This window comes from Ornithodoros turicata, chromosome 5 (genome assembly GCF_037126465.1).
Source record: "Ornithodoros turicata isolate Travis chromosome 5, ASM3712646v1, whole genome shotgun sequence".
Lineage (NCBI taxonomy): Eukaryota > Metazoa > Arthropoda > Arachnida > Ixodida > Argasidae > Ornithodoros > Ornithodoros turicata.
The window spans coordinates 35,248,487-35,276,116 of record NC_088205.1 but is presented as its reverse complement, the minus strand read 5'-3'; the positions used below and the strand labels follow the sequence as shown (position 1 = coordinate 35,276,116).

Genomic DNA, 27,630 nt, shown 5'->3' with positions numbered 1-27,630 from the left:
TCTCCTGCAACTCTAGGTGCAACCTGTCAATCACATGGCTCCTCCTTCCAAGCACGTCCAATCAGAAGGACTGGCTGACATGCGCAATTTCTGTCACGAAACTTCCATGTGTCAGTTGCAGTGGCGGGACGTGGAAATTATGGAAGTCTCAGTGCGATTGAACGAAAATGATGACAATGATGTTTTTTCGCCCCATCTGGCGAAATCTTTGACCAGCCAGAGGTGGGCGTTTGTCCTCACGAGTCTCGCCCTCGCCTCAATTTTCTGGGAGAAAAATTTTCCTCACCTCAAATTTTTTTTCGAAATTTTCCTCACCTCAATTTTTTAAAGCTATTTGTGTATTCGATGTGACGTTCACAGGGATTGAAGAATCTTCATAATTAAAGTCGCGTTGGCATTGAGTGACTGCCAATGTAAATGCATATACCTCAAGCGTGAGTGCATACAGGGTCCGGCACGAAACGTGTCATTTGACCATTATAAGAAAACGGCTTAACGGAAAAATATGGGGTACACGACTTTCTTCTGGACATTCAGTTTGCAACCAAATAAAAATAGTTTCATCAATTTGCCGTTGAAATACAGTCGGACCTCGTTTTATGAACCCTCGATATACGAATTCCCTCAACTTACGAACGGCTCCACAGGGAACCAAACTTTTTCCGTGTATTTTGACCTCGTTTTACGAACCCTCGATATACGAACTATGAACGGAATATTAGGGAAAGGACCCAAAGTAGCCAAGCCATTCTGACCTCGATATACGAACGGGCGTTATGAACGTACAGAGGACAGGCCAATGGACCGGAGGATAATGAAAGTTCCTCAGTACATGCTGCCAAGGTCAACCATACAATGTCCCAACGCCACTAAGTTCCACAAACATGATTCACCATTTCCTGAAAGAATAATTCGGGCGTTTACAGCCGAACGGTTGTGAGTTTGGACCAGGTCTCCGAGATGGAAACATCTTGCCATTCCAAAAGAAGGCGTTCAGTCCTGACAGCCGGTGACCAGCGTGATATTTGCCGTGGGAAACAGTCTCACCCGCGCGCGATACGGTACTTTGAGGGCCGGGTGGATGAGTCAAGTGTCAGACTTCTGTCGTCTCTTCTAAACAGGATAGACCCTGCAGAAAGTATGATGCAAAGCACAATTAAGCAGTATTTTCAAAAATAAAACTTATTTAAATCAATTTCCCATGGTTTTGTGGGGTATTTGTGCACTGCACACCTCGGACCTCGATTTACGAACGATTTTCTGAGAAACGAAGGGTGTTCGTAAAGCGAGGTTTGACTGTAAATTGAATTTTCGTAATTGAACTCGTGAAATTGCTTAGTCAATGGGTATGCGAACGACACCTAAAAAATTGTTTGAAATTTTCCTCACCTCACCTCAAACACTTTTTGAAAATTTTCCTCGCCTCAATTTTTTTGAAGATTTTCCTCACATCACCAGAAAAATTGGCCTTCACCTCAAATATCGTGAGGTGAGGAAACCCTCACCCTTGCACGCCCTTGTGAGGGTGACCACTGGGTACCGTATTTTCACGTGTATTAGCCGCGGCTTATGCGCGATTTTTTTTTTCTCACGGGCGCCCTGCGGCTTATTCACCGGTGCGGCTTATCTGATGACTATTTCTTCCTGGTATTTTCCCCATACGCCGATTTTAACGAAAGGTGTCTCATGTGAAGAACATCACAGTCAGAGATCCAGCGCCGCGGCCATGACCTTTCAAACGTGCGGTAAAACGGTTCTGTGTTGCGTTTACGGAATTTTTTTTCGTATGCTTTTCTCTTGACCATATCAATTTAATAGCCCACGGTGGAACGTGCACCATCCACTCTCTCAGCAAAAAAAAAATTTGTTCAAATGGGACATCTCGTTCAAGAGATACAAGGTCACAAAGTTGGAAAAAATTTAAGCCGCGAAATCACGCCGGTTGCTTCGAAGCGCCGTGGACGGAGAAGAAAATATCGCAGAGACCTGCGGTCAGGCACCTTTTGCATCTCTTTGTGGGTGGGATAACATATATTTTTTTCGCGAGAAATAAAAAATGTGACCGGCGGGCATCATTCGATTATAAATGAAACTACCCCACTACGACATTCCGAGTTGCTCGCCGTGTGAAAGGGACCTGTTTGTGCAACTTTGGTTGCGCGCAACTGTTGTGGGAACCCAGTTGCAGCAAAAAGTTGCATCATGTGAATAGAATGCTGCACGCAACTTAAAGGCACTAATTTGGTTTTCATCGGAATATGCTGAATTTGAACCATGACGTCTGATGGGTGTTCTTCAGCATTTTTGGGGAAATACAGAGAACTGCAAGCCCATATCACTTACATATGAATTTTCCTTTTTTTTTTTTTCAGATACAACGCAAAGAGGCGTCACTGGCGTAGGACAAAGCTGAAGTTGTAATTGATTACTGAGTGTACAACGCCACAGTGTGACTGATGCATTACATCCAAATGTACGACTGAATAAACAGTCTCAAATGTAACAATGGCGTTGACACATTTCTTTTATAGTGTGACTTTTCCATTATAGCAATGTGACAAAATGCACTTAGTGCAACCAAGAGGTGTTTGCAACACAAGTGACGTAGAAATCCTTCCTTCCTCTTAACACCACCTTACTTGGATGAATATTCTATATAGACATACGGACAAGCCACCTCTCTGTGGAACACAAGTGGATGTGCATACACAATCAGAGGTCGATATTTTTTCAAAAAATTTATTCAACATCACATCATGCCCAGCCGTTCCGGCAGCCTATCTCATTACCATCACATCGTAACTCATCATTCAACATCAACATCACAGCTCGTCACATCATAACTCATCATTCTACAATTCAACGTCACAGCCCATCACATCATTACTTATCATTCATCATCACATCATTATCCATGATTTAACATCACAGCCAACCACATCATAGGCCAGAAATCAACTTCAGAACCAGTTCTGAAGCAAACTTCATTTAGAATGGGCTTAGGTGCTAAATTCCAGAGATATGAGACTGAGGGTGGGGGATACCGTTGGGTAATATTATAGTTTAAAGGGGCGGTGCACATGCTTTTAAAAGTTTCATTGAACTTCTGTCAGAAGCAAGGCGGAGCAATGTAATTTGGATTACTTTTTAGTGCATTGGTGCTAATGTTAGAACCACTGGCACAATGCAGTTTACAGGGGCAGTGCACACACTTTTGAGAAGTTTATTTAATTTCCACCAGAAGCACAGTGGAGCAATGCGATTTGAATTACTATTTACGCTTTGATGCCAATGGTGCAACCACTGCATGTTACATACTGCAGTTTAAAGGGGCGGCAGACACACTCTTAGGAATTTTATTTGATCGTCTACCTGAAGCGCAGTGGAGCAACGTAATTTGAATTACTGTTTACCACATTGGCGCCAGTGGTGCGGCAACTGTATTTTGCATATTGCTCTTTAAAGAGACAGTGCACATGCCTTTAGAAATTTTATTTAACTTATTCCAGAGTTAGAGTTACTATTTACGCTTTGATGGTGGTACACTCAGTGGTACAATCGCGGTGTTGCATATTGCGGTTTAAAGGTACGGTGCACACATTCTTAGAAATTTTATTCAACTTTTGCCACAATGTAATTTGAATCACTGTTTACCGCTTTGGTGCCGCTGGCACAACCACCCGCATATTGCAGTTTAAGGGGGCGGTGCACAGGCTTTTAGGAATTTTTAAACTTCTATCTGAAGCACAGCAGAGCAATGCAATTCGAAATACTCTTTACCGCTTGGGGCCAATGTTACAGCCACGTGCATATTGCAGTTTAATGGGGTGGTGCACATGGTTTTAGGAATTCTACGTAATTTCTACCAGAATCACAATGGTGCAATGTAATTTGAATTACTGTACCAAATTAACGCCAGTGGTACAGCCACTACATGTGGCATGTTCTTCATGTTGGAGTTTAAAGGGCAGTGCACACAGTTTTAGGAATGGCATTTAACTTCCAGAGACACAGGCGAGCAACGTAGTTTGGATTACTATTGACGCTTACGGCGGCAGCAGTCCTTTAAAACGAAAAACCTTTTCAATCATGGTGCAAAAGATATATTATAAATGACTTATACCATGCCATTCTACTGAGATTGTAACAGAGGCCATAATAAAATTCGGAAAAGGCTGCAGCAAAGCCCTTAAAAACGCGCGAAATCCCTCTAATCATAGTGCGAAAGTCACATTATGAACGGGTTAGTTATGTCATGCCATTCCACTGGAATTGCAAGAGAGGTAACCACAAAATTAAAAAAGGCAGCAGCAGAGCCATTCAAAACAAGCAAAATCCCTTTAATCATAGTGCCAAAGATATATTACCAAAGACTTTATTATATTGTGTAATTCCACTAGGATGGTAATAGAGGCGACCGCAAAATTCGGAAAAGCCGGCAGTGGAGCTGTTTCAGACGGGCAAAATCCTTTTAATCATGTGCCAAAATCATATTATGAACGATTTAGGTTATGCCATTCCACTGGGATCGTAACACGGGTGTCCGCAAAATTCGAAAACGCCGGCAGCAGAGCCCTTTAAAATGGGCAAACTCCCTTTAATCATGTGCCAAAGGCATATTATGAACGACTAATTATGTCATGCCATTCCAGTGGTATTGGAACAGAGGCGACCGCAAAATTAAAAAAGGCCGGCAGCAGAGCCCTTTAAAACGGGCAAAATCCCTTCAATCATATGCCAAGTCATATTATGAACGACTTTTGTCATGCCATTCCAGTGGGATTGTAACAGAGGCGACCCAGATTCGAAAAAGGCGGCGACAGAGCCCTTTAAAATGGGCAAAATCCCATTAATCATGGTGTCAAAATCATAATATGAACGACATATGTCATGCCATTCAACTGGGATTGTAACAGAGGCTACTGCAAAGTTCGCAAAAGGTGGTGGCACAGCCCTTTAAAACCTGCCAAGCCCTTTTAATCATGGTGCCAAACTCATATTATGAACGACTCATGTCATGCCATTCCAGTTGGATTGTAATGAAGGCTACTGCAAAATTCGGGAAAGGCGACAGCAGAGCCATTTAAAGCGAATAACATCCCTTTAATCATGGAGCCAAAGTCATATTATGAATGACTTATGTCATGTCACTGCACTGGGATTGTAACAGAGGCACCTGCAAAATTTGAAAAAGATGGCACCAGAGCCCTTTAAGGCGGGCAACACCCCCTGTACCATAACATCACATCACACCATTGCCCATCACTCAACATCACCTCATTCTGAGTGATGTGATGGTGAATGATGTCGGTGATGGCCATCATGAGTGAATTTGCCGACCTATGTACACAATACAACGGTGAACTGTGAGGGAACAATGACCAACAATCATAAACTAATTGATTTTGGGGTGTTCAGGACGACAAAAGGCATTATATACAGGGTGTTTTTTTATAAAGCCATGACAGCAGCATAGATGTCATTTTTGCAGTTGAATTATACAGCCAGGCAAACATCCTCTCGAAGACACTACAAGATGAATAATTACCTAAAATTCATTAACTAACTCATTAATTGGGGATTTCAGGCAAAAGCGGGATAGTAGAATGAGGGACTATCCCACTTGAGAGCCATTCCACATTTAAAAGATCCTGAAACACTCACTTGTGTTAAGATATCCATCTCCAAATTTTGATATGCAAATGAGCTGAATATGAAAAAAGAAAAAAAGACGCGCCACAGGAACGCATCACCTTCGCCGACGGAGGCTTATCTGGGCCGGAAAGTATTGTATGTATCAGAGTACAAATTGACATATCACTCCTCGGTGCACAACAAGCTATGGTAGACAATAATTACGATATATGAATGCTTCACTTTTCAATCAATATATTCGAAACACGATGGCCCTACATTATTGACCAAGAAGCAGCTTGATAGTTTCCTTTTAAGCATGAGTTAGTGCCCATGTTACTATGTTAGTTTTGAATGTATAATAATTTGCTATGTTCTTGTTGGTACTGTTGATTTCTTATATCATTTTTTGTTGTTGTTGCTGCTGCAGTACTGAGTGAATTGGAAGAGTGGCCTAGTCAAGCCCATCGGGCTTTTAGCTACTCTTTCAACCAAAAGGAGAAATAACGGATTAAACTGAAAGCGGTTTATCTGTCCCGCAGATGGGCACCTACTCCAATCATCTCCATCGCTCGAAATCACGTGGCCCTATGACGTGAAATGAGCGCTGTACTCCCTGCGTCGCCGCGGTTTTGGTTTGGTTCATTTGCATATTTTTTAAATGTGGAATGGCTTTCAACTACGATAGTCTCTCATTCTGCTATCTCGCTTTTGCCCGAAATCCCCTAGTTAGAGTTCATGAATTTTAGGTAATTATTAATCTTGTAGTTGCATACTTTCTTCGAGAGGATGTCCGCCTGGCCATATAATTCAACTGCAAAAATGACATGTATGCTGCTCTCCTGGCTTTTTTCTAAATATTCTGTAAAGGACAAAAAAGAAAAAAAAAACTCCCTGTATATTCATTAGCAACAGCAAAACAAGATGCAACACTTCTGCAGGGAGACAAAAGCAGGGATATTTTGACAGGTATCGAAAATGCACTGCGCAAATTGTCCTATTTTCTTCTAGGAAGAACATGTTCAAGGGAATGCATATTACATGGAAGGCACTGTTTCAGATTATCAAGTGCAAAAAAGTAAAGATGTACCTTGTGACATTGCTCTGCATCACTTCCACACTTCAGTGCACAGTGGAGACATGGATGACATGCATCAGACCTTTATGCATTGATCCTCGGAGTAGGGGGAATTAATATAACTGTCAGATCAAAAGCACAACAGGTAACTGCGTAATCAAAGTGAACGAGCTGCAAGATGTAAATTCTGAGCAATATTTTCAGTGATTCTGAGCAGTTATTTGACTCTGTAACTGTAGTCTCTTTATTCGATTCAGAGCCAAGAAGGAGACAAGGACGCAACCCGAGGCAGGAATTAAACAACAGACAACAATTCCCTGCCTCGGGTTGCATCCTTGTCATCATGAACCAGCTTGTCTGCGCCCTTTCTCTGTTGTCCAAGGAGGAGGCAACAATATTTGTTCAGGTTCACACGGAAAATGACAGTTGTATTCGGTTTAATTTCTGCTCTGGTCTGAAACAGTAGTCCTGATGGTCAACTACACAGGTAGAATTTCTGATTTGGGGACCAGGATCCTGTCATTAGAGTGTAACGGGCAGGCCTGAATGCCCATTCTTGTTGCAATAGCAGAACAAACTGCAGAGAAATTAGCAGACACACCACTTTACTTTCCCAACACTTTTGGTAACAGCAATCACAGATACCAAAATTTCAGTGTATCAGATCCGGATTGAACGAGGTCGGTGTGGGAAAGTGATGAATATATGGGTGCGTTAAGTAGCGGCTCCAGAGCACGCTCCTTTTTACTAAACTGTGTCACTTCCTTTCCGGACCGTCGCGCTGTCAGTGAGGTCTCATGCTCCAGCTTGCAGGCCGGAGTGCGTAAGTGTTGCTCTGCTCCGTGACGCACAGAGAAAGGGGGAGGCTGGAAAACCAATGAGCGGCCTTGGAAACTTAGCCTGGGTGCGCATCATGCTCGTAGCTCTGTAAGGCAGTTTCGAGGGCACACTGGAGTACAAGAGACACATCAAGCGTGCTGGGTAGAGCCGCTACTTAACGTGCCCAATGGTTCCCACCCGTGATTTATTGAGACCCCCCACATGTTTGGCGACACCCCCATAACCTCTTGACCTGTACACCCCCTACAGAAGTGCCCTTTCTATTTCAGCTGTAATGACACACCGGTAATGATACGTTGAGCTGTTGACATAACTGTAATAATGACCCCCCCCCCACCAACTTTTTGCTACACCTCCCCATGCTTGGGATTCTGGAAAAACCACTGGTTCCCACTAAATTTTGGAATAAAAATTCGAAACTCAATGGCCTCTAGGGACCTTTTAAGGCTCAGTTATAATTTGTTTTTTGCCCAGAACTTGAATATTTCGTGAAAAGTATAAGTTACAGTCACACGACAGAATATATGGGGACTGCACAATAATGATCAGGTCACAAACATGACTGAGGACACAAAGAATCTCAGGATAAAATGGAAAGCTGATGGATACAACAGAGGGCAAATTTCTTGCAGTTTGGGCTCCTGCTGCCACTTTCTAGCTCAAATGAGGTGCTAACTGTAGTTCCGAACTCTGGAGAAATGAACTTTGCACTGCAGCTGCATGATAGACAACAAATCAGGGGTTTCGAAGGACTGCATAAAATTCCAGGGTTGCCAGGACCTTGAGGACCGGATTTTTGAATTCCCGAGTATTAGAGGGTTTCAAGAACCAGTACGAACCATGTGAATACTGCATTGCTAAACGCATGTTCAAAGTCTTTGCAAAATATTGCTAGCCCAGAGTACAAGGCAGCAAAATAAAGGCTTAGCATGGAACAGAACACAGTATTATTGCCTTGGAACCCCTTTAAAGGAGCCCAGAAAGCTATCTCAAAGATTCTCTGTTTCTGATGCACTATTAAAGGATGTGATTTGACGACTAACACAGAAAAGTATCTGTACACAATATTTTTCTTCCGAAAGAAGAAGAATCACCCGAACATCAATGCACATGTTCCCGCTCAACACACTCTACAGGGTGAAAAGAGGAGGAGGCAAACCACCACCACCACCAGTGATATCATTAGGTGACAAGAGTGACTGTGCTCCAATCGGGGCCAGCACTTTCCACATTTTTTGTTTTCATTTCTCTCTCAGTTCTCCCTGCGTAAAGACGATGTCTCTCTATACCAATCAGCGGCTGTACCGTAATAGCGCCAAAGCGACCAGAGCGGCTAGTTGCGGGCATTGCCAGCGTTGCGCTCAATATGGTTATGTTGTGACACTTTGCTGCCCCAGACCTTCAATTTCTCGACACAACAAGTCTTAACAGGCAGTGAACAACAGTGTCACTCTAGTAACATGTTTATTCTGTTATTTTCAACTGTGGAGGTCCCCTAATTCCAAGTTCTAAGAATGAGAATAAAACATTTTACTGGGTCCATGTATCTTTGTATTGTAACCCCTGTTCTTGTATTACTGTGGCAGCTATATTTCTAGTGTAAAAACACTCCGTTCTGATTTGATATTCCACACAGATTAAGCAAAGCAGATTAAGCAGAAAGAGCAAATATTTTTCTTGCACTGATAAAAGCATTTAAGTACCACATTGATGTTAACATTTCATCATTCAGGTGCTCTCCATAAATACCACTTTGGGGCACATCCCATATTAACTGGCCGTGGAGCAGTCTGTGTACAAAGTCACTTGGTGATATTGGTGACACAAGTGGGAGAGCTCTGAAGTAAACTCTGGGCCCTGCGCTCAGCTGCTTGCGATGAGCACACATACTGAACGAAAGTCTGTCCTTTCACACAGTTTGCGCACATTTGCATGCACATTATTTGGGAGAGCTCCCTTTGTCCTTCTGTACCTTTTTACTAAGGATAACATAGTCCGCCTCATCTTCTGATGGACTGCTGCTGTCTACTCGATAGCCAATTTTTTCCAGGTAGAATGCAAGTGCTGCTGTATTACTGCGAAAAACAGTCAGCACCACTTTATGCATTCGGAACTTTGCAGCCAACTTTTCCAAGATGCCCATCAAGAATGTCCCCAATCCATGCCTCTGCACATCCGCTTCTAGTTGGATCTCGTAGCAATACACTACAGGATGGCCAAAGTCCATGTCGAAGCGAAAATGTACGAATCCACATGGCTCATGATTGCACTGGCGCTTGGCCACCAGGTACAAAGCAGCAGAGTGTGAGAGTTCCTTTTGTTTAGACGATGGGTTCCAGCCCCAGTTGCTGGCCTCGTACATGGAACTCATGTTTGTAGTAGTGAGCTGAAAGGCCCACTCGCGGACATTTGGTGGGGCTTCAGAAGCACGATGGAAAGAGATGCTAACTTCTTTGTGGGTGGTCATCTCCAGACCTGCAAGAGGCTCTGGATTTTCGTTGGCAAGGCGTACCAGTAGAGGGCCCAGCTGTGGACGCTTCTTGCCCATAGTGACCTGCGTTTAGGGAAGAAAATTTGATACCCCAGAACATTGTCATAGTGAAACAGAGGTATTTCTCGCTGTCCTCCTTATTCTTTTGCATAGGCAACCTTCCTGTTGTGCTGTAGCAATAACAGCAGAGTACAGATGTAGGCAGGTAGGAGGAACCCAGAAAACCTATTTTTACTAAGTATGGTTTCTAAAGGAGATTTCTGGTTATGTATTTGGGGCACTTTTCTTTTGCCCTCAGAGCGAGTGGCAAATTCGGGTCATGCAGCACGGAGCAGTTCTCATCCCTCTAGGGTTCTTCTTTGGCTCTTGCTCGTAGAGCTCGAGCTAAAAGTGCTCCTAGTGTGCAGCGCCACTGGTGGTAAGAGTGCCTGGTGAATTCAGGTACTGACTGCCTCAGGGCAGTTCTTGTGTAGAACATGAACTGGGCGGGAGTGCTCTTACTCGTGCATCGAAATACATCACCCGAATTTGCCACATGAGTAGACCTTGGGACCAACAAAATGTCAGTTTCTTGCATACAGGATGTCCCAAAAAATGTGTCAATGAATTATAATAAAAAACTTCGCCACATAGAATTATGTGGTCGACGGCATTTGTTCTCACTAGGTTTTTGACACCTCCTGACGTGATTGTCATGTAACGTAAGTTTAATTATGTAAATATTTGCGAACTGAAGGTCACTTTTTTATCCCACCAATGTGAAGGGCGTGCTGGATTTACTCAAATTAATGATAATTGACAGGGATATTGAGGAGCTATCCCACCACAAAAAACAGTCGAACATCATGCTCTACAGAGTTCCCAGAGGATACCACGCGATGAATTTTTCAGCGTAATCGTTGTCAGTCCGATGAAAGGAGGGTGCAAACCCAGCCCACAGAGTGATAGTAGAAAAAGTGACAGTTCCAGAAATTGGAAGAGGGAAGGCATGATCCCAGCAGAAGCCGGACACGATAAACCATGCTTTTGTTATCTCTTTCTACGATGTCGGTGTGGGCTGGGCTTCCAACCTCCTTTCGTCGGACTGACAACGACTGCACTGAAAAATTTGTCGCGTGCTATCCTCTAGGAGCTCCGTGAGGTAGGTCCTCAATACGCCAGTCAATTATCATTAATTTGAGTAAACCTGGCACACTCTTCACATTGGTGGGGTAAAAAAGTGACATTTACTTGGCAAATTTCTGAGTCCAGTTGGCAAATATTTACATAATTAAACTTACGCTACATGACATTCACATCAGGAGGTGGCAAAAACCTAATAAGAACAAATGCCATTGACTGTATGATTCCAGGTGGTGTAGTTTTTTTATTATAGTAATTCGATGACACGTTTTCTGGGACAACTTGTATATTTATTAGATGCATGTAATTGCTTTTCTGGAGGAACGCCACTGCAGTGGACTAGAAGAGGCATAGTGCAGCGAACGGAGGGGTATGTACCCTTTGACCGCTGTCAGAGGAAGTGGCGAAAATATTATGGCGGCACTGCTATCGCCAACTACAGTGTGCGGGCATGCTTTACAAAGTGTGTTGTCTGCATCCCAACAATTTTACGAATTACCATTTTTGTCCTCTTCTGCTCTGTGAAGAACAATTAATTGTTTTGCAATAATAATTGTATTATTCTGCATCTCCACAGCTGTCGACTGCAGCGCCGCAATAGTCAAGTGGAGAGCTCGGTCGTTCCACTACCCTCTTCTAGTTCACTGTAACGCCATTCTAGCTGAGGAGCTGATGGTGAGGAACAGTGAAAGTCGATAGTTCTTAATTTGTTTCAGGCTAGATTCCAGCCATACAGATACGTAGCCTCCAGGATACAGTTATATCCCAAGGGTTATCACATGAAAGCATTTAGGTGGTTATATTTCCTTCAGCATCATATGGACTACACAGATTAATTAAATAACACGGAGGGCTCAAAAATGATTTGGTATGTCAAGCGTAACCTGAAGCATGCATCATCATGAACAGAACTGGTCACATACAAGACACTAGTACGGCCACTCTTGAATACACAAATTCAATTTGGGAGACACACACGGTAAGTAGTATATCGTCCAGCTTAAAAGGTGTTCAAAGGTAAGCTTTACGATTCATCCATATATAACAAGTACTGTTGTACGGACCTGCTGCTTCCCCATGTTATGCTTGGGTTGAAATTGATCACCTAGAATCAAGCCATAAGCCCATAAGTACCTGTACCAGAGTATCAATGGTAAACTTTGCATTGACACTTCCAGGTACATTTCTTTCAATGAGTGGAATGCTTTACATCAAGTGATGACCAATGCCCCAACATTAGTCTTTTTCACATTAGAATGCTCTTCATACAGTGAGCATTTTGTGTGTTGAGCATTACCTAGGTTCACAACTTATTTTCTTGTGTAATTGGTAATGGTATCGTGATTCTTCGGTTTTGTGTAACATGTTGTATGTGCAGTGTAATTGAACCCCTGTATGCAATAAGGGGATAAGTAAAAAAATCCCAAACTGAGAAAGCTGCAAGTTAATATTTGGTAAAGTAACTGCAGCTGAGTTTCCTCGAATAATGCAAATGTAAAATGTGTAATATATATGCATATGTCTACTCTCCATGCTTGTCCTGTTAGGATTGTTTTTGGTTGTGTGGCTTACCACAAACTGAACAAAACCCAGGAGCATGACATATTCCCATATAACACCGCACATACAGGGTTTTCCTGAGGGAAAAAACAGTTTTCACGACTCGGACTTTGATGGTGATGCCAGGTAGGGCGAGTTACCTTTGTGCAGTGGAGCAGCCTAGATTGTGCTTATCGTGCTGCTAAATGAGCACAAGCTTGAAAATAATATCCTATATAGCCAGCTAAGTGCACACGTTATTCTGATTACAACGCTCAGTAGCACTGCTAACACGGTCATGTGAGGTAGGAAGAACATGTTTTGCCAGTGGAAGTCCAAGTTCATTTCTGCACCGTACCAAAATTTACGCTACACCGTTTGTGTGCACGTGTAGAAAAGATCTGGCTGTCCATCCCATTGACACGCACGGATTTCGAATTTCTTACAGCGGTTTCAAAAATTGCAATACAGTCCTAAATTTTCTTTGACAGGTACATACTGGTATGTAGATGTCATTGCAACAAAAGTACTATAAGAGTACTATGTCAACTTATCCCCTTATTGCACACAGAGGTTCAATTACTCATTCCCTCTACAGCTGCCAACAGGCAGTCAGTAAAAATCTTGTACAGTCATGTCTCCCTTATCAGCAGTCCAGACATCCAGAAAACTCGTTATCCAGACTACATTACCAGGAACAAACCTGCTACCATTGGATTTTGTCTCGGTTATCCGGAATTTGCTATCCATATCCGGACAGCAAGTACGGGGACCAATCTTCCAGGACCTACGTCATTCTGAATCGCTCATCCGGAAAAGTGTCAACATCCTCTCCCCCTGGCACGCGCGGTGTTTACATTATTCCGGAAAAGTGTCACATCTCATTGAAACATTCTGTACTGTTTGACTCCCCTTCCTTCAGAGGTCACTCAATTTTGGTGTGTGCGGCACACGGTAGAGATGGTAGACGATAAGAGGAAGAAGTGCCCTGTATCCACCGGGAGCAAGAAATCCACGTGTGAACGTCAATGTCCAGACTGTCCGAAAGCACCGCCTGTCTTTCAGCCTATGCCAAAGACATTTGCAAAAAGACCAAACCTTCATGCGGGACACCTTTCTGAGATATTACACTTCTTTGATCAGTAGGATGATGCAGCGGGTGCCTTGGATGTGACCAAAATTCTGTCACACGCGTGCCTACTAATTTCAAGCACCTCACTTCGCATGTATTTTTGAAAGAACCATCTTTTCCTTGTTGCCTTTTCTGGAGCTATAAAGAGGTTGGCAAATTTTTTTGGTTTCCCCAGAAGTTTATTTGGCTTGGTTATCCGGAAATTCGTTATCTTGGCGAAAAGGGACGACTCCCGAGGTGTCCGGATAATCGAGACATGACTGTAAATAATAAATAAATTGATATGGGTGTGCAGCTAATGTGAAGACCCAGATAATTCTAGCAAGGTGTGTTATTGATAAACATATCATATAGCCAGTAGGGAAAAAGATGCTACCAGTCAGGGATATTCCCAGTATTGTCATCTCTGGAAAACAAAAAAAAAACGGGGGGAGGGGGGGGTGATGCCCATATCTGCAGCGTTTATTGCTTTGCTTGCTTTGGGGGTATTGGGGGGGGTGATGCTGGGGAAACCCCTGAGTGTCAGTAGCACCAACAACTTTATGTAGACGATGTTTGGGGTGTTTTTCCGCTTTAGTTATCAAAAGAAAAGAGGCGTAATCGAAATTTCATTGTCAATGAGCTCACTTGAGGATGCGATATCAAAAAGGCCCCGGATTCCTGCTTACTGATAACATTAAATATGTAATATTACAATGCCTGAATAGAATACGTGGGATCAAATGCACGAATGCAAACTGATGACATATATCACGCGCTTCCATAATTTTGGCCCATGTGCACCCATCAACCCAGTGCCGGATTTAGGGGAGGGCAGACAGGGCACTTGCCCGGGGGCCCCCACCAGTAAAGGTCTTGTCCAAGGGAAATCTGTTTTGCATGCCTGAAACGGAAACTTAGTAAAAATCTGACCTCCGTCCACGCATATCGACCCCGAATAACACATTGGATAGACATGAAAAGAGCCCCTACAGCACAGTGCCCCCACCACTGTAAATCCGGCACTGCATCAACCGTACTTTAAAATTAGGTGAGGCTTCGTGATAAGTGTGGAATGCATGTGGACTTCGGGGGAGCATGCTGGGATCAACTCCGTCAACTAGCAGCAGTGACTGGGAAGCGGTGGCGGCAGTACTCGTGGATAATACTATGGATGTCAGAGAACGAACTTGGCAACAGCAACGAAGGAGACAAAATCATCCCGTCATAGGTTTATGCGAATCGGTGCATGCACTTGGATCGACGCTGACTACGGCACACCAAACCCTGCATGTTGTGGCTCTATTACATAACACATCGTATCTTCATACACTTCAGTACAGTCTCCTCGTGGCGCACCACCACAAAAACCCTTTGTTTAGTGTCCTTACTTGCAATACTTGTCAGCTCGGAGTTCCCGCCAATTCAGAGCTTCTATTTTGCCATGTCGCTCTTCTCTTCGGGATCATAGCCTCTTATTTTTGAGAATGCCTGCTCATTCGCCTCGAAGCGCCCGTTCAACCTCCTCCCCTATCCTCCTCTGCACCGGGCCGCTTGGGGCGCTCGCATCCTAGGGTTCTCCTCAATGCAAATGCTATGGAGCTATGGAGCGCTCGCGCAATTAGTAGTAGTAGTAATATGCGTTGACGACTGCCACTACTGGGATGGATGATTGGGAAATCTATTAATATTAAATCAGGTATTTTTTAAGAAATTCGACTGCTCGGGATATTGATTCTGAGCTGCGCAAAAACCTAATTGAAAAGTGGAGAACCCAACGCTGCCGGCGCTCTTGGTGTTGTAGCGACTCGCCAAGTACGGTCGCACTGCCAGATGTACAACGGTTTTCTTTATCTTTACTTTCTCTTTTCTCCTTCTCAGAAAACACTGCGCTCCCGTCCTCTCTTTCCTTCCTCTCGCTTCCCTTTTTCCCTTGCCGCGCTCTGCGGCTCAAAAGCTGTAAATACAGGCCAGTGGGCCTCCGACCTTTGAAGTAAATAGATTGCTTTTAAACACACTCAACTGCTTCCGTGTTCTTCGTGCCTTTACTTGTGGCGACCCGACATATTGGTGACCCGGTTTTTGGACTTGCCTTCTGTTTATGTCAACTCCACATCAATGGCCACTCAACAAGCACCTGCTGACATCTCTGCCATTCAGATCAAACTCCCGGAATTCTGGCCCAACGACCCTCAAGTCTGGTTCACCCAAGTGGAAGCACAGTTTGCACTACGGAGCATATCATCACAGACGACTCGATTCAACTACGTTGTTGCCGCATTAACCCCATCCGTCGCCACAGAGGTTCGTGATGTACTTCTTTCGCCACCAGATGAAAAACCGTACGACACGCTGAAAGAACAACTCATCAGCCGGACATCAGCGTCAGAACAACGACGTATACAACAGCTGCTCACATCGGAGGAGCTGGGCGACAGGAGGCCTACTCAACTTCTCCGTCGTCTGCAACAACTGCTCAGAGAAAAGGCCAGCACCATTGATGAGACTCTATTGCGGGAGCTTTTCCTTCAGCGCCTCCCAGCCAGCGTTCGTATGATACTGGCGTCAGCGAAGAGCACAACGTTGTCGGACATCGCCAACATGGCCGACAACATCATGGACGTTGGCTCCCCGGTCATCGCTGCCGTCGGATCCCAACACGAACCCCCGGCTATTATGGAGCTCCGGAAGGACATCATAGACCTCAAAGACACGTTAGCCGCACGGGACAGCCACGCCATCGATGACCTCCGCGCCGAGATGAACAAGCTGGTCAAGATGGTGCAGTCGCTCGGCCCAACGCAGCGAGGCCGGAGCCGATCAGCTTCACGCCGACCAGCGCCAGCCCGACGACAGTCTCCAGCACCGAGCAACAATGGTAATGCACTTTGCTGGTATCACCAAACATTCGGCGACAATGCCAGACAGTGCCAACCACCGTGTTCGAGAGCGGGAAATGGGACGGCCAGCAGCTAACGGCGGTAAGTGAAGCTGGTCACCCACCCACCCGCCACCGACTCTTCTATGTCACGGATCGCGTCACCAAACAGCAGTTCCTCGTCGACACAGGTGCACAAGTGAGCATCATCCCGGCGTCAACAACGGATCGCCGTGGCAAACCGGCTGCACCTGAACTCTACGCTGTGAATGGCTCTGCGATCCACACGTACGGTGAGCGTTCCCTTACTTTGGACATTGGCCTGCGACGAACATTACGTTGGATCTTTGTGGTTGCTGATATTCCCTACGCCATCATCGGAGTGGATTTTCTACGCTATTTTGGACTACTAGTGGACATTCGCCAAAATCGCCTTCTAGATTCAGTGACATCTATGACTACTCCTGGCACGCTATCACGCCTTCTTTCACTGAATCTCACTACCATCCGTCCCGGCCTTTCAAACACGTTTTCCAACATCTTGGAAAAGTACCCGTCTCTCACCCGTCCTGTAAACACTGAGCTACCTGTCAGCCACGATATCAGCCACCACATCGAGACCAACGGACCGCCAACATTTGCACGACCCCGTCGACTGTCACCTGAAAAGCTCCAGATCGCCCGGCGCGAATTTGAGCACATGCTGCAGCTAGGCATCGTCCGACCATCTTCGAGCCCCTGGGCTTCGCCGCTACACATGGTGCCCAAGGCTACTTCGGGTGATTGGCGGCCGTGCGGGGACTATCGTGCTCTTAACCGAGTTACGGTCCCAGACCGCTATCCCATACCGCACATACAAGACCTGACCGCATCACTCCGTGGAGCGACCATCTTTTCACGTATAGATCTGAAGCGGGCGTACCACCAGATACCCGTCCACCCCGATGACATACCGCGGACGGCAGTCACCACACCATTCGGACTGTTCGAATTCGTTCGTATGCCCTTCAGATTGCGAAACGCCGCGCAAACGTATCAGCGCTTCATCGATCATGTCGTCCGTGGTATGGACTACTGCCACGCGTACATTGACGACATTCTTGTTGCAAGTGCGTCACCTGAAGAGCATGAGGAACACCTAAATGCTTTGTTCGCAAAATTGGAACAATTCGGCATAGTCATCAACACAGCGAAGTGCGAATTCGGAGTGTCATCACTAGACTTTCTCGGACACAAAATCGACAGCAACGGAATTCGACCACTACCAACGAAGGTTCAGGCAATCACTGACTTCCCAGCTCCAACGACGAAACGTCGCCTGAGGGAGTTCCTGGGACTTGTCAATTACTATCGCCGATTCGTTCCCAACTGCGCCGAAACCATCGAGCCTCTCCACAAGCTTCTCAGCAAGAAGCATAAAAACGACAAAATTGGACCGTTGGAGTGGGGCGATCGAGAGAACGCTGCCTTTGAGGATATCAAACGCCATCTCGCCAACGCTTATGCTGCTTGCGTATCCACAGCCGGACGCGCCAACATCTCTTATGACGGATGCGTCAGACACCGCCATCGGCGCCGTCCTCCAACAACGCATCAACGACGAGTGGCAGCCCATCTCTTTCTTTTCTCGCAAGCTGAGTCCGACAGAACGCAACTACAGTACATTCGGACGAGAACTCCTTGCAGTATACTCTTCAATTCGCCATTTCAGTCACTTCCTCGAAGGACGCGAATTCACCGTATTCACAGATCATAAACCACTGACATTTGCTCTGAGATCGATGAAGGCCCACTCCGGATCCCACACATCTAGAGAACTCCGGCAGATGTCGTTCATACTTGAATTCACCTCCGACATCCAGTACGTGAAAGGCAAGAACAACGACGTCGCCGACTGTCTTTCTCGGATACACGCTGTAAACTCAACGCCACCGGCTCGCACCGACTACAACGGCATTTCTGAAGCTCAGAAAGATGACCAAGAACTCGTCCAAATTTCAAGCAGTCCAGGAACGCTGACTTTCCAGAGCATCACTCTTCCCGATTCGAACACTACCCTTGTGTGCGAAACATCGACTGGAAAAGCCCGACTATTCATCCCTCTAGTCTTTCGAAAGGACATCTTTCACAGCATCCACAACCTTTCCCACCCTGGCATCAGAGTGTCGCGCCATACTAAATTTATACTTATACTTGTGTGGTATTTTTGAGCACCTTTTTAAGAGTACAATTCCAATAACCACATATTCAGACAATTCCACTATCATGACTTACTATATAACTGTTTGCCAATATTATTGCCTAACTCTTTGTTCAACTTTCGCCTTTCCCGCCAACGACTTTCTCCTCCTTTCGTAACTGTAACGCGAAACCACCTTCCGGCGCGCACTCACTCCCCAAGTGTTTGTTTTGTATATATTTATTTGAATAAAGTGTAGCCTCCGCAGTGGTACCGGACCATGCTCTGGACCTATATAAGCAGCGTCCTGGGCCACTGCCGGGGGTCGTTTGTTGGATCTCTGGAAACTGTCTCGGCCTCTTGTCACTCTGCCTCTCTAGCACCGCTTCCCGCCTTGTGTGAGGACTTGTATCTTCCCTCGGCTGTGGAAGTCGCGAAAGAGGTAAACTCCCCTTCCGTCTGTGGAGGCTAAGTTTTTCCCGCATGTGTTGTGTGGAGCTTCGGCTCCCCTTCCGGCTGTGGATGCTTAGGTTTTCCCGCCTGTGTCGTGTGGAGCCAGTAGGGTTCGGAGCAGACTAGTTCCCAATAGAGCATTCCTAACCGCGACAAAAGTGGTGGAGGTGCGGGGCAAATCCCTAATCTACCATGAGAGCGACTCCCCAAGACGCGATCAGTGTTCACGCTTTAACGGCGAGTCAGAAACGTAACCGTCGTCGCCGCCTTTTGCAAGCAACACGCCCAAAACCCGCACAACCGATTCGTTTCCCATCCAAAACATCCGAAGAAGAACGCCGGAACAAAATAGATCATCATTTCAACCGCCTATTCGAACTCGCAGAAGAACTAATCAAAACTCATGCCCAGCAAGAAAAGTAAACAAGCGCCCAATATAATGGCAACCCCATCAGCACGACCGGCCGTGGGAGCACCCACCTTTAAGGGTGAGTTCACACGAGGGACGCATCCCCAGGATAAGTCCGCGGCGGGCGGTGACGTCACGTGGACGGAGAAGTCCCGGTCCCCGCTGAGCATTCACACGGGACGAGGGATGGGAGCGGATAAGTCCGTCTCCAACAACACTTATCATGCTGCGTGAACCAGTTTTCTCACTTTTCTGCACTGTGGTTGAACAGAAAAAATGACATCTTATACGTTGCGGTATATTATTGCACCTCCAGCATTCGACAATGGAGGGGACCACTGCACTAGCGAAATAAAAAAGAAACTGCTATTGTCGATGACAACACACATTTCGCAGTAGACGCCTTTACGTACGAGCAGTGTTGCCGTGCCGCGGAATCATAAAATGTCCACTTCGTTGAAAAGAAAGAACTCAAACTGCACTGTGTTTTCAGCGAAGGAAACGGACAACTGTGAGTTCTCGAGTCTCGACACGTAGTAAACGCTATTTACAGTACAAAGCGACAAATGCAAATGCAAAACCTATCATAATCATAATTTATCTGTTATTGTTCTATCGTGCAGTAAGGTCACATTTCCACGCCGTGCTATAGTGGGTATCATATTTGGAGATCCGCTTGCTCGTAGCAAAACCCTCGATTTCCCCATTTTTTTCTTGCTTCGTGAAGACCCGTACACGATTCCTCTCTTTTATTACGCTGTTCTTCGAATACCCTCTGCTTCAGCGGTCAGAGCTGCAAAACAGCCAGTCGAAAAAAGAAAAGAAAACAGTCAAAACACGCTGCTCCATCCTCAAGTCCCCCGCCAACACGGGGACCGTTTGTGGGTCGGAGACGAATGGTCCGCGGTGGTATTCCGGTCCTCCGCGGACCGGAGAAGACGCACATTTTGATGACGTAGACCGTGACGTTTACACCATCCGCGGACTTATCCTGGGGATGCGTCCCTCGTGTGAACCCACCCTAAAGGAGGTCCCGATGAGAGCGTATCCGAGTGGCTGACCTGGTACGAACACGTTTCGGGGATCAACGGGTGGGATCAAGAAGCAAAAGTTAAGTGCCTATACCTCGCACTCGACGGCGACGCACGGAAGTGGTATACCACCAAGATGCTAACGGGAGCACAGCTCACCTGGGAACAGTGGAAACACGAACTCACGCAGAACTTCGGTGGGCGGCAAACGACGGAATTATTCCACTTACATCTGTGCGGCCGCACACACCGTCCACTGGAGACACCGGAGCAGTATTTCTACGACGTGCTTCAGCTCTGTGCTCGGGTGGACCCACAAATGACTGAGGCGTGCAAACTGCGGCACCTCATGAAGGGACTGCGCCCAGAAGATATGCAGAAAATGCTCCTCGTCAATCCATCGACGTGCGCCGATTTTCTGCACACTTTGCAACGCATCAGCCAAGCAAACATCATGTCTCTCCCAGCGACGCATTTTCCACAGGGGTTGCAGCAGCTCGGCCTCGCTCAAGCGACAGTCAACGCAGGGTCGTCGCCACCACCAGCCACCGTTCCCCATCCCACACTGCTCCACAGCGCCTTCGTGGAATCCGCACCAAGCGGCTCAAACCATCAACGCCCGCAACCACAAGATGACCTTGAGGCATCCCTGCGCTCCCTCGAAAAGCGACTGGCTGCCATGGAGGTCCATCTTCGTCGCACCCAAGCGCGGTGGCCCCCGGCAGGAAGAGGGCGAAGCGATGATGGCAGGCCCGTGTGTGACTATTGTCACAGACGGGGTCACATTTACCGACAATGCCATAAAAGAATGCGAGACGAACAACTGAGCTCGGCTCAGCGAGACCTACCCCCACGAAATTTGCCCGTAGCGGGAAACGGGAACGGCCAGATGTAAGGGGCACGTCTGGCCGCCCTACCGCAACGCTTTCGAAAAATGAACTGTTGAAGCTACCTGTGAATGTACAAGGACACGTTGCAAACTTTATAGTGGACACAGGGTCAGCAGTGAACATTATATCTTCCCATTTTTTATCATCGTTATCTTCTGTGACTGTACAGCCAGCACCGCATGTGTTCATCAAGACAGTCAGTGGCGATTTGGCACAACCAGCAGGACAATGTGTTTTGAATGTGGAATTTTCGAACAGTTTAATTCTTCCCATGTCTTTTATCGTTTTGAAGGACTTCCAGTATGACGTTCTGGGGGGAATACCGTTTTGTAGGGACGCTAACGTTGTTATTGACTTTTATAATCACGAGCTGCACATTAACCAAGAAACCTTTTCTATTAACCTTAGTGAGCGTAATGCAAATTGTGTAAATAAAGTGAAGCCCGTATATAATGTTTCAACAAGTGCGTATCGAATCGGGAACGGAAGTGGTTCTGCAAGTAAAGGTTCAAAATGATGGGCTACAACTTGTCGAGTCGTACCCTAAACTGTCCAACGGTTTATCAGTAGCACGTACTATCACGAACGTGCAACAGCAGAAGGGATTCGTTCGCGTTGCAAATTCAACCTCCTCGCCCATCATCATTCACGCCCATAGCAAAATTGGATTGGCCACCTCCGTATTGAATACCCAGCTCTGCGTAGTGGCACCCCAAGAAGGAACGCCAAAAGACGACGGAGACATTCGGTTTGGACCCCACGTATCAGCCCAGGATCAAGCCGCGCTACACAGCCTGCTTTCCAAATTCTCCCACCTGTTCACAAGAAAGGACAACCCTATTCGTCGGACGCATTTGGCGGAGCACGCGATAGACACCGGTAATGCGGCGCCCATAAAGCAGCATCCCTATCGTTGCTCTCCCTACGGACGAGAAGTAATCAGGGCTCAGGTGGATGAAATGCTGGCGGACGGTGTCATTCGGGAATCGAACAGCCCGTGGGCTTCTCCGGTGGTCCTAGTGCGAAAACCAAACGGGACGTGGCGTTTCTGCGTCGACTTCCGGAAAGTCAATGCCGTTACGAAGAGGGACGTACACCCGTTGCCGCGTATAGATGACATCCTCGACGTTCTACAAGGCGCCAAGTACTTTACAACCCTAGACTTGACGTCCGGCTATTGGCAGGTCGGTATCCGAGAAGAAGACAAGGAAAAGACAGCTTTCGCTTGTAATGCAGGACTTTTCGAATTTAATGCGGTCCCATTCGGACTGTGCAACGCGCCGGCCACTTTTCAGAGGATGATTAACAAGGCACTTGGTGGTCTCCTTTGGAGAGTGTGCTTGGCGTACCTGGACGACATTGTCATCTTCTCCAAGACGATGGAAGCCCATTTGACGGATCTCGAACAGGTGTTCCGGGCCCTGGATATTGCTAACCTGCGCCTAAAATTAGACAAGTGCAAATTCGCGGAGAAGGAGATCAAATACCTCGGACACGTACTCGACGGGGAACATATTAGACCGGATCCGACCAAGATTGCAGCTGTCCAGGAGATACCATCGCCAAAAAACAAGAAACAGGTCCAAAGCTTCCTAGGGATCGGCAACTACTATCGGCGCTTCATCAAAGACTTTGCACGTATTGCCCGACCCCTGACAAACCTCACGAAAAAGGGTGTGCCATTTGCGTGGACAGCCGAGTGCGCAACAGCTATGGCAACCCTTAAGCAACGCCTTGTCTCTCAACCTGTGCTCTGCCACTTCGACCCAACAAAGCCGACGGAAATTCACACGGACGCCTGCGACTATGGTATTGGCGCTGTCCTCGTGCAGAGGGACGGTACCGAAGAACGTGTGATAGCCTACGCCAGCCGTCACCTTAATCGAGCTGAGAGCAACTACAGCACTACGGAAAAGGAGTGCCTTGCTGTTGTGTATGCCTGCCGCCAATTTCGACCATACATATTCGGCAGTTCGTTTACAGTTGTGACCGACCAGTCCAGCCTCACCTGGCTAATGAATGTGAAAAATTCCAACGGACGACTCATCCGTTGGTCCTTTGCTACTTCAAGAATTCAATATCACGCTACGCCATCGAGCAGGTCGAAAGAATAACAACGCCGATGCCTTATCCCGCCTTCCTTATGATCCAGCACCGGAAAGTGATGAATCTGTCCTACCGCTTCTGGTCACGGATCAAGGGAACATTGCGGAGCAGCAGAGAGGAGATCCATTCTTGGCCAGAATAATTCGACATTTGGAAAACCCCAATGACCCGGTTGATCGGAGGGTAAAAAGAACAGCCAGAGCATTCCGGATGGTCGACGGTGTACTCTACCGTAGAGCAAAGAATGAAGAAGAAACAAGGTTCGTGCTCGTTGTTCCAGGGTGCCTACGTCCCGAAATACTTCGAGCTTGCCATGATGATATAACGGCAGCGCATTTGGGTATCAAGCGCACCTGGGAAAAGGTACGAAGCAGATTTTTCTGGCCGAAGATGTTTTCCGACGTTACAAAGTACGTCATGGGATGCAAGGACTGCCAGACACGGAAGGCTCCTCCTCTCAAGCCAGCGGGGTTCTTACAACCCATTCCTCCTGTTTCACGCCCCTTTCAGCAGGTTGGAATGGATTTCCTGGGCCCCTTTACGAAGTCTAGGAACGGTAACCGTTACATCCTTGTGATGACGGATTACCACTCTAAGTTTGCGGAAGCCGTTGCTACGCCGGCAGCCACTGCATCTGAGGCGGCAAAAGGGTTCATCGAGAACATCGTGCTGAGACATGGCGCCCCGGATAAATTAATCACGGACCGTGGACAGCACTTCGTGGCTACGATGATGAAAGGAATACTCGCGCTGCTGAAGACAAATCACGCGACCACGACGGCCTACCATCCGCAAACAAATGGACTCTGTGAAAGATTCAACAAGACGCTTGTCGATATGATAAGCATGTATGTGTCGTCCAACCATCAGGACTGGGATGAGTTTCTTCCCTATGTGTTGTTCGCCTATAACTCGTCACAGCAGGAGACGACAGGGCACACGCCATTCTTCCTCCTGCACGGATACGAGCCTGCATTTCCTATTGACGTGGCCCTGCAGAACCGTTACAATGAGCCTTCCTCTCAAGATCCGGAAATCATACAACAGCGGCTCCAGCTTGCACGGGAAATCGTCGCTGAAAGAGAGAGAAACGCACAAGAGAAGAACAAGGAGCGCTACGACAAACGTAGACGGGGCCACAACTTCCAGCCTGGAGACTTCGTCTATGTTTGGTCACCGCCGAGGTCAAAGAAACGGACAACAAAGCTCCTTCATTGCTATCATGGTCCATTCCGCCTCGTCCGGCAAACAGCCGAGAACGACTGGGAAATTGAGAACAGAACCGGTAGGAGAACTGACATTGTTAATGTTTCTCGTCTGAAGCCGTATTACCCGACGTGGGAATTACGGGAAGAATCAGAAGGCAATAGAGAGTTTTAGCAAACGGGATCTGGCAGCTCCCGATCGCTAATAAATACGGTGAAATCGAACCGATCGTATCCGGAAAGAACGCCAGCACGAACACTTTTAGCAAACCGGAGGGTGCCGGAGACGCGCTCGCTGCCCGCCGCCCGATATCTTTTTAGATGACGAAGAAGAGGACAGCCATTGAGAAGAAGAAGTTCTACTGCTGTCCACATTTTCACGATTGAAATAACTTTCAAAGAACTATTGTGCTTTTTTCTTTCCTGACCGTGAACAGGGGCTGCTCGACAAATGTGTGGACCTAAAGTGTATTCTTCGAAACTTGGAGAGAAGACAGTTGCGGCTAAGTTATTCTTTCGTTTTTGCACGCTTGGAACAATGCTTACTGCTACCACAATGTAAGTGAAATGCGCCGGAGACTCTCCGAGCTCCTCACAGAGAAAATAAAGATAATCGGTGATCGTAAAACGCTTTCGGGCGGGTGTCATACTAGCAAACGACGTAGCCGTTATGAGATTTTCAACCGTAAGTATGTCCGGTAATGGCGGCTAGCGAGCGGAGCTCCGGTGACGGCCGGAGAGATACGGTGAGGGTGACGTCATCTGAGCACGCGCAGTTGCGTGGCCGGCCCGACGGTAATCTACCGAGCGGGAGGACGCACTTTGCTAAAACTCCCTAATGAAGCTCCGGAGGGAAACGAAGGTTCCAACCACGGCAATGTAAGCGGCAGTGAGGATGAATCGGGGGATGACGAGTTCTTCAGCGCTAACGACGCGTCGGACGACGAAGCGGATTCCCGACATGCGACTAGCCTTCCGCAAGCGCGCCCAATTGGGAACTCAGATTGCCGACCTCGACGTCACACGCGACGCACTGAGCGCCCAGACTTTTTATATTATTGAGTATTGGACATGAGTTATATTGTCGTGTTTGAAGTGTATCTGTAGTTTTATTGTTATTATTACCTGTGCACAAATGCTTACTGTGTAGAATTTTGATTTGTACTCAAGCTGCCTAAGAGTGGGGACACTCTTTCTTTGTACGGGGAAGATGTCGCGCCATACTAAATTTATACTTATACTTGTGTGGTATTTTTGAGCACCTTTTTAAGAGTACAATTCCAATAACCACATATTCAGACAATTCCACTATCATGACTTACTATATAACTGTTTGCCAATATTATTGCCTAACTCTTTGTTCAACTTTCGCCTTTCCCGCCAACGACTTTCTCCTCCTTTCGTAACTGTAACGCGAAACCACCTTCCGGCGCGCACTCACTCCCCAAGTGTTTGTTTTGTATATATTTATTTGAATAAAGTGTAGCCTCCGCAGTGGTACCGGACCATGCTCTGGACCTATATAAGCAGCGTCCTGGGCCACTGCCGGGGGTCGTTTGTTGGATCTCTGGAAACTGTCTCGGCCTCTTGTCACTCTGCCTCTCTAGCACCGCTTCCCGCCTTGTGTGAGGACTTGTATCTTCCCTCGGCTGTGGAAGTCGCGAAAGAGGTAAACTCCCCTTCCGTCTGTGGAGGCTAAGTTTTTCCCGCATGCGTTGTGTGGAGCTTCGGCTCCCCTTCCGGCTGTGGATGCTTAGGTTTTCCCGCCTGTGTCGTGTGGAGCCAGTAGGGTTCGGAGCAGACTAGTTCCCAATAGAGCATTCCTAACCGCGACAAGAGCTTCCCAACGACTCATCACGTCAAGATTCTTCTGGCCATTAATGAACAGAGACGTCAGGCACTGGGCTCGCACATGTGACGCGCGCCAGCGCTCTAAAATTCATCGTCACACGTCCAGCCCCATCTCAACCTTTCCGGCACCAGAAGCACGCTTCGCGCGAGTTCATTTAGATATTGTGGGTCCTCTTCCCCCATCCCAAGGCTACCGCTACATCCTCACCGCGGTAGACCGCTTCACCCGTTGGCCCGAGGCAACGCCCATGGAGGACATTACCGCCCCAACGGTGGCCCGCACTTTCGTTTCTACCTGGGTTGCTCGCTTCGGCGTACCATCAACAGTAACAACAGATAGAGGCGCCCAATTCGAGTCATCCCTCTTCAAGGAACTTCTCAACATTATAGGATGCGACAGATTACGCACGACAGCCTACCATCCAGCTTCAAACGGCCTCGTCGAGCGTTTCCACAGGCAGCTAAAGTCATCTATCATGGCTCGTGGGGATGTTCGATGGACAGATGCCCTCCCTTTTGTCTTGCTCGGCATAAGAACAGCTCTCAAAGCTGACATCGGCTGCAGTGCTTCGGAGCTCGTTTACGGCACCCCGCTGCGTCTCCCTGGCGAGTTTATAACACCTCTCCCTGCAGCAAAGATTCCGGATCCCGCTAACTATGCCCACCAACTTCAACAGTTTATGGCCACACTACGCGCCGTCCAACCAAGAGCACTGGACAACGACGCATCGTTCGTGAGCCCGGAAATGGATTCTTGCTCGCACGTGTTTCTTCGCCACGATGCAGTCAGGAAGTCACTGCAGCCCCCCTACG

General features: G+C 47.0%; 1 protein-coding gene across 1 annotated transcript; it reads right to left on the bottom strand.

Annotated features, from left to right (window-relative positions):
• Window positions 1–8,997: 8,997 nt before the first annotated feature.
• LOC135394344 (N-alpha-acetyltransferase 40-like) lies at window positions 8,998–15,310 on the bottom strand. Its single transcript, XM_064625042.1, has 2 exons — window positions 15,207–15,310; window positions 8,998–10,106 (listed from the first exon to the last, which is right to left on the bottom strand). Exon 2 carries the CDS (start codon window positions 10,098–10,100, stop codon window positions 9,492–9,494), a length of 609 nt encoding a protein of 202 aa, XP_064481112.1. The 5' UTR covers window positions 10,101–10,106; window positions 15,207–15,310; the 3' UTR covers window positions 8,998–9,491.
• Window positions 15,311–27,630: the final 12,320 nt, after the last annotated feature.